Source organism: Populus euphratica, unplaced genomic scaffold (assembly GCF_000495115.2).
Source record: "Populus euphratica unplaced genomic scaffold, PopEup_1.0 scaffold1640.1, whole genome shotgun sequence".
Taxonomy (NCBI): domain Eukaryota; kingdom Viridiplantae; phylum Streptophyta; class Magnoliopsida; order Malpighiales; family Salicaceae; genus Populus; species Populus euphratica.
This window is the reverse complement of record NW_011501470.1, coordinates 31360-41879: the sequence shown is the minus strand read 5'-3', so window position 1 is coordinate 41879 and position 10520 is coordinate 31360. Positions and strand designations below refer to the sequence as shown.

The 10520-nt window shown below is 32.9% G+C and overlaps 1 protein-coding gene across 4 annotated transcripts; it reads right to left on the bottom strand.

Annotated features, from left to right (window-relative positions):
- Positions 1-1687: 1687 nt before the first annotated feature.
- On the bottom strand, positions 1688-5129 carry LOC105117934 (F-box/kelch-repeat protein At1g67480-like). 4 transcript variants are annotated; one of them, XM_011015757.1, is made up of 5 exons: positions 4754-5129; positions 4369-4455; positions 4199-4281; positions 3245-4099; positions 1688-2505 (listed from the first exon to the last, which is right to left on the bottom strand). In XM_011015757.1, the coding sequence occupies exons 4-5, from the start codon at positions 3772-3774 to the stop codon at positions 1878-1880; spliced, it is 1158 nt and encodes a 385-aa protein (XP_011014059.1). In that variant the 5' UTR covers positions 3775-4099; positions 4199-4281; positions 4369-4455; positions 4754-5129; the 3' UTR covers positions 1688-1877. The 4 variants fall into 4 exon arrangements, with proteins under 4 accessions (XP_011014059.1, XP_011014060.1, XP_011014062.1 ...); XM_011015758.1 differs by having other exon boundaries at positions 4939-5129; XM_011015760.1 differs by lacking the exon at positions 4369-4455.
- Positions 5130-10520: the final 5391 nt, after the last annotated feature.

Genomic DNA, 10520 nt, shown 5'->3' with positions numbered 1-10520 from the left:
TATTTGTTTTTAATTTTATTTTTCAATTCCAATTTAATTTTTTTAATTTAATCCTTATTTTTTATTTATAATTTTATTCTTGACCTTTTTGTAAAAGGTTTATTAGTTTTTAATTTCATTCTTCAATCTAAATTGATGTTATTATATTTTTCAATTTAATCCTATTTTTTTTTGGTTTTTTTGTAAAAGTTATTATTCTTTTCGATTTCACCTTTCAATCAATTTTTTTTATTTTTTATGTTAATTTTGATCCTCATTCTTTTAATTTTTTTGAATTTATTAAATTGATTTTTCTTTTCAATTTTACCATTAAATCTAATATAAAATTTATTTTGCACTTTAATCTCAATCATCATTTTTTTAATTGCTATTTTTTCGTAATTTTTTTGTATAATTAAAATTATTTTTTTTAATTTCATCATTCAATATTTGATTGATTAAAAATTAAAATTCATGGTCTTTTTAGATAGAGTGTTTCGGATCTAATGATTCAGGTCACGGATTTAAAAAGTTAACATATTTTTTTTTAAAAAAAGAAGATTATATAATTCTTTTATCTTTTTTAATGTGTTATTCCAATCTCATTATATGAGTTATGGGTTTAACAGGATATCCCGAAGTAGCTCGTCTTGATCACCAGAGTTATAAATTGTTCATGCTAATTCAGGTTGATCAAAACTTGTTTTTTATATTATTTTTTTATCTTATTTTGTTATGATGTATTTAATAGATTGCAAATTGAGATATAATATTTATCTTTTTTTGAAAAAAAAAATTTTATCATGCTATTCTAATTACTTTAAAAAAAAAAATTGATTTATGTATTGTTGTTTAGTACTTTTTTTTATCTAATTATAATAAATCTACAATTCAAGCCATATATTTTTCTTTATTAAAAAAAAACACACAATTATAGCAACTAAATATTATTTTTTATATAAAAAAATAGTCCAACACCGAGGCATTCGGTAACTGTACTTTCTAAGTTACAAAATAGGACGACAATGTTTTTCAATAGAAATGAGTAAAATACACCTTCAAGTAATTATATAAATTGCTCTGAGCCTCTTTCTACTCGCTCAATGAACTTCTGAACTGAAGTGTGCTGGTCGTGAACGATCATCAAATTCTTTGATGGTTCCATATGCACATCTTCACTAAATGCTTCATTCAAAAAGGCATTAGAGACATCTATCTAATGGTGGAAAATTGAATTGGGTGTGTACTGTGGAGGGTTCATAGGCTATGTTCCTGCTGCCTGGTGGTGGTGTAAATATGCTTCATCCGTGAGAGCGCACGACTTTGGAATCATCACACTGGTCCGTTCTGAAATCTACTACCGGATCATGGAGGCGTTTTCCAAACCTAAAGACATTCGTGGTGGCGTGCTGGTGTTTCTAAAGCGGCTGCCTTATCGATTGAACATAGACCCAACCTTAGACGGCTAAGGTGCCGTCCAATTTCCATTAATCTCATTGCCTAAGCTCACGTTATGCTCTATGCTCTACCGGTAACTTGTAACTTCAGTTATGGTCTGCTTCCACCTGAAAAGCTAGGGATACATGAAAACAAACTACCACCTCGGAGGTTGGCAGCTAGCGCAGAATCTCAAATCTGGAAATTGCAGCAAGATTCAGGGATTATTCGTCGTCTAATGACAATATGAGTTCTCAGGGGCTGGGATTATTCGAGAGTTTAAACGACCTTAGGCACATCAATGGCAAAACACAGACAGCATAGAGCAACACAGCCGTCTCGGTAACTTTCACAAGAGAAAAAAAAAAAAAAAGTATTTGCAGATATAGAAAAGAAATAGAAACCACAAATCCCTGCCTGTCTGGTTATAAGTACAGACCCGTCCTCATCGATGCACTCTGTCATGCCTTAATGGTCACACAGCACAAGCAGCGTGCAGATGGCTTTATCGCAGAAGTGCACCATTCGGAACCTGGAGAAGCATTAGGATCATACAAAAGAGTACGATAACCTGGCTCCTCCTCCAGCGAGAATAATAGAAGTTTTCCATCAAGGATTCCAAACCGGAAATCAATGATCGAGTTCCCAGTCAACGGAACTGCTACCGTTTTCCATGAACTGTCCTCTGGATTGAATATTGATAATTTCCGCTGGTTCTTCCACTCCATACAGAAGAGCTTCTTTCCCAGAACAGCATGGGCAGTAACCATCACACGACCATTCTTCATTTCATACCAGGTGTGCTTCTCTGGATTGTACACCTCCACAAACCTCGAATTGCCTATAGTGAAGGTTGACCTTCCTCCCATGACAAAAAGCTTGCCCTCAAAGCCACAGGCAAAGCAACCCCATCTTGGGCCGCGAAGACTTTCTATCAGGGTCCATCTGCCAGTCTCAGGATCATACATCTCAACACTGGAGAGACTATTTCTATCTGTTCCATACCCCCCAGCAGCATAAACCTTACCATTAACCTCTGCACAGGCAAAATCATACCGAGCAACATTCATGCTTGACAATTTGCTCCAACTGCAATTACAAGAAAAATGTTTCAATGGAGAGTTCCAACTATAGAAAGGTAATGCATTATAAAAATCAGAGCACAGACAGACAAAGCACCGCAAAAGGAGATAACGGACCATTTGGCCCAACTAGTATTCTGGGACCAGGTACATGCCATCCGCCCAGGGCCTGCCTACATTTACAGTGCAAATCTCAGACTGAAGTCTGCAGAGGTGGCCTCAAACGAAATCGTTGCTGTAACAGTGCTCGGAAATAAATTTAATATGTGACTGGCCCTTAACCCTGACATGAATTATATCAACTTCTTTGGTGCGTCCCACTTCTACAGTTACTTTAATTAGAACAGCCAGATAAAGGTGACGTATCTCATTTTCAAGCACATGAAAAAGGCTCGGTAAATTGTACAAGTTTCATGTTTGATTTGAACAGGCAGCTTCTCCAAACAATCAATAAAATTACGACCCTGTTTACATATCTGTGTGCCCGTGTGCGTGTGGAGGGTCCCAGTTCACAAGGTTACAGAAATGACTATAGGCTTCATTTAGACTTCCTTGTGAGCCAAACATTTCATAAACCCACCCAACTAAGATTTCAGAAATATCAAACAAAAAGATTTTGCCTCCTAGCTAGCAAACTGGAACAATCCACTAGGCCGAGATGTCAGTTTCAGAGAAAAAAATCCAAATCAATCTGACAATAATTCCAAGAGGTAGAGAGAGATTCCCATGCTTGACAGAAAACAAACCTGTTGAGGTAACAATCATATTCGTAAACATCTGCTGAGGCAGTGCCAGTCCCTTCAATCACTGAATAGCCAGCCATGACAAGAAGCTTTCCGTTTAGAACAACTACTCCAAACCCAGCCTTTGTAGAACCAGGCATAGGTGGAAGAAGCTGACGTTTGAGTCCCAAACGATCCAAAACCACCCAGTGGCTTTCTTTTCCTTCAGAATCCATAGTTAGTACAAAAAGCCATTCTTCAAGCAAGCCAGCTAATTTTCGCACTGTGATGAACTCTTTGGTTTTAAGAAACGACCTCCATTTCTTGCAAACAGCACCCATAGCTGGGAGGTAGCGGCGAGGAACAAGTGCAAGGCAATACTTTGCCACATCATCAGGCAATCCAGGTAGAATGGAGCTATCAATATCATCAGAACCCCCGGAAGCTACTAGAAGGTTGCTTTTTGAATAGACTTGATGATTTTCATGGGTAATCAAAGTGGAGAAAGACATGCTTGTGTCTAAGAATCTCTTCTTACTCGTAAAACCAGACATTTTCTATAATTGAACGGAGATGTAGATGATTCATGTAGTTTATTATATCTCCCTAGAATCTAGCAGAACCTTGGAAACAATGAATTAGTACTTGATTAAATAAATTCACATTAACTATCCCCTATAGGGATTTTAAGAGAAAAGAGCATGGAAGAAGCTGCAGATCGAATCACTTGAGCGGTAAATGCCAAGGGTTTCCTGTGTCTTGCCCAGTTTGATTCCATACAAAAAGTTCTTCTCTTGTAGCAGTTTCTTTCAGATGTTTTATGTGGAGTTTTTTGTAAGCCTTAAAAATAGTCTCTTCTCCCAAACATTTCCCAAATCCCTGCGGATGAAGAGGAGAAAAAACACTTAAAACACAACATTCATCCATGGAATCAAAAGTTCGAAATCCAAGTACAAGCATATCTATATTTTTACATACCTGTCAAGACTCAGGAACCATAAAACTTAGGAAGCCTCAGCCTGCTGCGACTTCAACTGTTATTGAAGTTGATAATTAATTACCTGGATCGCATGAAAAGAACATTAGTTCATTAAAAAATTACCGAATATGAGCTATTATAGTGAATAAAAGATGATAATAATCAGCACCTAAAACCAAGCTTCTCAATGCAAACACCACACTCGAAACAAGCAGGTTTGATTTGAAAATAAAAATCTACACCGGACCCCTGATTTCTACAGAATCACAGTAACCAATCATTCAGTCATGAAAGAAAAGAAAAATTAACAAACAGGAGATATATTTAGGCAGTATGAACAGAGATCTAAATATACATCGTTAATTGCCGAAAACCCACAAAGGAGAAGCTTAAAGATCAAGGTCAATAGCTAGAAGATGATAAATACAGAGCATGAATTAAAAGCAAACCAAAGAATTCAAATCCTAGAGTAAACTCACAGAAGAACGGAGAGATGGCAATAAACAGGACATGCAGAGAGTGAAAATGGGGTGACGAAAACAGGTTATCATTACCTTACGTTAATAAATTATAACAGGATACCACAACTTAGAATGAGAAAGAAGACAGGCAATAAAACATCATCAGGATTAAACAAAAGAAAAACTATGATGGATACTAATGCTGACAGATCGAAGCCAAGAAAACTGGAGCCAGAAGTTTATGTAAACAGTTGTTAAGACTGAGAGAGAGAATTAACCTGGCTAAGAAAGGAAAAAATAGGAAATTCGCGCGGAGAAGTGGACAGGGGAGCTGGTGTGGATACAGAGATTTGGTCTTTGAGAAAGAAGCAAGAAATGAGGCTTTTTATAGAGACACGCCCGGATTGCCAGTTTTGAAGATAAAACTGACAGGGCTCCACCACGTCAGGATTAGATTTCTGATTTCTATTCCTCGGAGTGAATGCCACCGGTAAGTATCCATAAAGGACAGCTACTATTCTTTAGTATTATTACGATGTTTCTGACTGATTATTACATGGATTTCTTTTTAAATGTGTCCTAAGACCATGTGTTATTTAGATTTTATCATTAAGCTTGTCAGATTTTTGGATTTTCTTACACTACTAGCTGCGTGAATCTCTTGTATCTGCTGAAAATAGGATAACTAACTCTTAACCCACATGTATTATTAGATTAATATTGAATATAAAAAAATAAAAAAGTGTTCAAAGGAGCAGATAAAGGATTTTTATATTTTGATTTTGATTTTAATTTTTTAATATTAAAAAAATTATTTATTTTGAATGCATTCAATTGATATGAATTTAGTTTATTTTTGAAATAGTTGAACAAAACTCAATTGATTTCTTATTAAAAATTAATTGTGTTAATGGTTGATTTTTTATTTAAAAAATATTATTTTTTTATTTTTAAAATATTATTTTTTATACTCATATATTAAAAAAATCTAAACATATTATATATATATAAAAAAAATATGTGCTGGTAATTTGATGTGAGGTCATTGCCAGTTGCCGCTAAAGTCTGATAAGAGAGAGATAGAGACGACTGACCGATGACGCTTTGTATGGCATCATCATTTTCACCCTAGATTCCTTTGCTGGCCACAGGATATCTGTTACCTTCTGTTCAAATTTCTCACCAACCACAACGGCATTTCATAAAAATTTAAATTTTTTATTTAAAATTATTTTCATTTTTTTATTGCTTTAACATACTAATATTAAAATAATGTTTAAGAAAATAAAAATAGTAATATTATTTTAATCTATTTTTCAACAAAAAGAATTGTAAAATAATCGTTAATATAAGTCCAAACGCGCCGTACTAGGAGATAAATACTGGTGGACTTGGACAAGAGAGAACAAGCTGCAGTGGTGTTGAAGTGTCGAGGACCACGACTAGGATTTGTGGTATCGTCGGCTAAAGCTGTTAATTTAAGTGGGATCCATCATCATCCATGGACGTTATACTTAGTTGAATGCACCCTACGGAGGTTGCACTTTTCAACGTCAGTGACGACGTGTCTGGTCAAGGATTAATTTCGCAATGCGGTAAGCTGGATGTATTGTCTGAATGTCTAGATTTTGCTAGGGGGGTCTGTGGCTTCTACCTTAATGGTCATGGGCACAGGACAAGTCCATGTAATAACAACATTGTGGTTGATAAATCAACTGGCGGCTACGAATCGGGGACAGATACCTTTGTGTTTTCATTTTCAATTTCGTGCATATCTTAGGGTTTATTCGTGGTTGTATTTTAAAAAAATAACTTTTTTAAATTTTTTTAGTTTTAAATTATTTTAATATACCAGTATTAAAAATATTATTTCAATATATTAGTACTTATAAACACCTCTTAACATGATTAGGTGAAATTAATCCATGGTATATTTTTTAATTACAATCCACTGGTGTCTGACTTTGGAAAGCTACCTTTGTTGCTGCGTAGTCCAAAAAATAATTTTCAACTTTTTTTATTTTGGAAGACTTAATTCCTATTCCAAGGGTTTGTCACTTGTCAATTGGTTAGTTTTTTCAACGCTGTTAGGTTATCGTCAAAACTGCTGGAACTAGAGGTGCGCTGGCGGCGGGGGGTAAATAGATTGAATTTAAGACTATCTTTTTTTATTTTAAAAATGCTTTTAAAAAGAATTTAAAATTGTTTATATTTTTTTTTTGTTTCAAATTAAGTTCTTTATATATGTTTTTAAGTTATTTTGATGTAAAAATGTAAAAAAAATAAAAAAAATTATTTTAATAAGTTATTTTGATGTATAATGTAAAAAATAAAATAAAAAATTATTTTAATATATTTTTTAAAAAATATTATTAAATATAATCTATTTATCGAGGTCAAATTGTGGAGTGGAGTAGAAGTTGACGGCTGGAACATGGGCTTTTCCTATCTCCTAATATTGAATCTCGGGGAAGAAGGGGGAAATAACGTGGAATACTAGTTGGTGACTCTCTTGGCCTCCCCGTTAGGTAGCTGATTTTTTTATTTTTTTATTTTCTGTATTTTCGAGGAAAGAGAGAGCAGCATGCGTGGCATGTAAACTGTAGACCCCATCACTGGATCAAGGACTAAATATTTAGCTCCATTGACGGGGTCTCTGGTGCGACTATTACAAAGTTGGTGCAATATGGAAAAAGCAAGAACTCGACTTTTTTTCTTCAACAACTCTATAAAGGGTATGATGAGCAACAAGTCCATTCATTGTTCACCTGAAATTTAATGTCATAGTTTTAAAATTATATAATAATAGAGAAAATCACTTTATTGTATCGTTAACAAAGAAGACAAAGATGATAAAATACATCAACTATTACCAAAATAAAAATATAAAAAACTATTTTTTTTAACAATAAAGGAATTCCCCGATCCATTTGTTTGTTAACCCATCTAAGTTTCTCCTCAAATAATTTTAAGAACGTATTTCTCACATTGATTTGGCGTAATAAAAGAATTTAAACATTGATTGCAAAATTTGAATTTGTAAAACTAAGTAAAAGAAGAAATCGTGTGTGGATAGATGATGAGATATTTTGTAAATTTTTTTTTTTTTCATTGTGAATTTAGTTCTTTTTAAAAGATAAATAAATAACAATAAAATAAAATCATGTAGAGATATATAGGATATTTTATGCCAACTTGTAGGGTTTTTTATACTTGTTTTAGCCATAACCATTAGGTATTTTTGCTAGTAGTATCATGTATAAGTTTTGTGCATGTTTTCATTTTATTTATAATAACTATTATTATAGATGTTTGGATATATTAACCTCAATTGCTATAAAAATGTTATATGCTGGTTAAAATGGTCTAAGTTAATCTTTTTTTTTTTATAAGAATCAATACGATCTTTATAAGATTATTTCTATAAATGAAAGTTAATGGGATCTAGATAGAACATCTTCTTATTAATAGGATCTCAAGTGCCTGAATCAATCAAAAGTTTAATTTTATCTGAACTATTTATTTTGAAATGATATCTATATTGTTCATAAATATTTATTTTTTATATATAATTTAATTCATAACAAATTTCACATTAAACCCATAAATACTTATATTTTTAAGTTGTGTCAAGATCATTAGAATTTTATCTTAGAGTGAAATTGTTGTCGTCATATGCATCTTAATTAATTCTTTAAAATATTGAGGTCAGCAATTAAATAAGTTTCAAGTGGATTTGAAATTTATAATACTTAAATTAATAATTTTTAATAAATAAACCTAAAATCTAATCTTATACCTGTCAAGATTTATCAAGATCCTTCTTGGAAGCCGAGTGATTGCAATATAAATCGTATTCCTCGTGAAGGTAATTAATTAATGGATAAGATTGGATATAGTCAAATTGGTGTATAGAAAGCTATGCGAGCTATTTCTCATGGTTAATTTCTTAAGGAACCGTCCGCACCGTCCAACATGCCAAGCTACAGAGATTATAAGATATGAAAGAATATGGGCAGGGGTTGAATTAAGTGAACGACTCTAATCTATATATATGTGATTTAATAAAGAAGGCTCGGACGAATCTAATTCTTTTTGAAAAATCTGATAAGGCACTGACAGGCCGTGAACAGCTAACCCCTTGATGTTCCAAGAGGATGGTTCCTTGCAGCCATGTGTCTGAGAAGGGATATTGTTTGTTGCTTCATAAACCGACCAAAACATGTCGTCACCCTCCACAACGACTTTAATAATTCGCTAACTTGAAAAAAAAAAGAAAAAAGAAAAGAAAAGAAAAGGTTGTAGCGGCTGGAGCTTAGAGGAGGAACACGAGAGTCGAATTGCTGTAGCTTTCGTAAAGGGACATCTTCGCATATTCTTATATATATATTTTTAATTTCTAGTTGTTCGTATTCTTTTTTTCTTTTTTCTATCCACTTGAAGATTTTTGCCCCTTCAAATTACACTTTCTTGGCTTTGCTTACAAGTCATTTCATTTTGTTTTTTTAATTATTATTTTTATGTGAGGTAAAGGTAATTGAATTTTTTAACATGTATAAAATATAATTTAAATAAAAAAATAATTGTTACATGCAATGTATTTGCCAATAAATGAGAGTCACCTATGTCTTCTAGGTGGTATATCGTCCAACCTTTGAACACTGCCTTCTAAGAAGGCATTAGGTGTATCTTACTGTTCCCATTATTATAGTGCATAGCGTGTATCTAGATGAGAGGCAATTGAGTTCCATCTTATTTACAATATATTTGATTTTGAATTCTTTATTAAATTTATTTTTTTATTTTTTATTTGATTTTTATATTAAGTTTGATTTTCATTATGTTGGTTTGTTATTTTTTTATCTTTTTTTTAATTGAATAATTTTTTTAATTTTATCCCTCACATTTTAATTTTATTTTTTTGTCAAGTTTAGTCCTTATTCTTTTCAATTCTATTTTTTTCTTTTTGATCCTTTTTTATGTTGAATTTATTTTTTTAATTTTATCTCTAATTATTTTAGCTGGTTGGGAATTATTTTGTTTTTACAATTCTTTGGCAATACATCATTGTTGATTTTTTTTCTTTTTATTTGTTATTGATATTTTTTTCCTAATAATATTATTAAATTAGTTGAGTTTATTAAACTCAATTGAGTTAATAACCATAATCTTTTTTTCTAATAACACTTGCATTGTCTTGGGTTTTTTTTTTCCAACCACCTATCTAATATGTCACTTCATTAACTAAGATTTTATTTTCTAGTTCAGGAATAAAATATATTTTTGACCAACTGAGAGGAAATTATTGGTTTCTCTCCTCTTTATCAAAAAAATTCCACATGTGACTTTATAGAGAAGCTTGAAGCCAATTGTAGTGGGTGTAAAGCACAAGAAAATGGGTTCAAGAATATGAAGTTGACGCAATATCTTGGAAATAATTTTTTGAATGAGAAATGAGGAAGGAATTGGGGTGGAAAGTCAATATTTGGAACCACAATATTGCGTTTAGGAACGGACCACATGCGGCTCAATTGTCAACCGAAGGAATCTATAGCAAGGAGCCCAGTTGGGCTTATGAAAAAATGACAGCGTGCTGTGCTGTGTTGTGGAATAAAAACAAAGGTAGTCATGGCATTGAATATTGCTGTAGCGGCTCCGAGCTTCTCTAGCAAAAGCTGAAAAAAGGCCACACCTTAAACGCTCATCTGATGCTGTGGAATAGAAACAAAGGTCGTCATGGCATTGAATATTGCTGAAGCAGCTCCGAGCTTCTTTAGCAAAAGCTGAATAAAGGCCACACCTTAAACGCTCATCTGATGATGCCAACTTTTGCAGCTATTGCCGTTTTAAGGATTTTTTG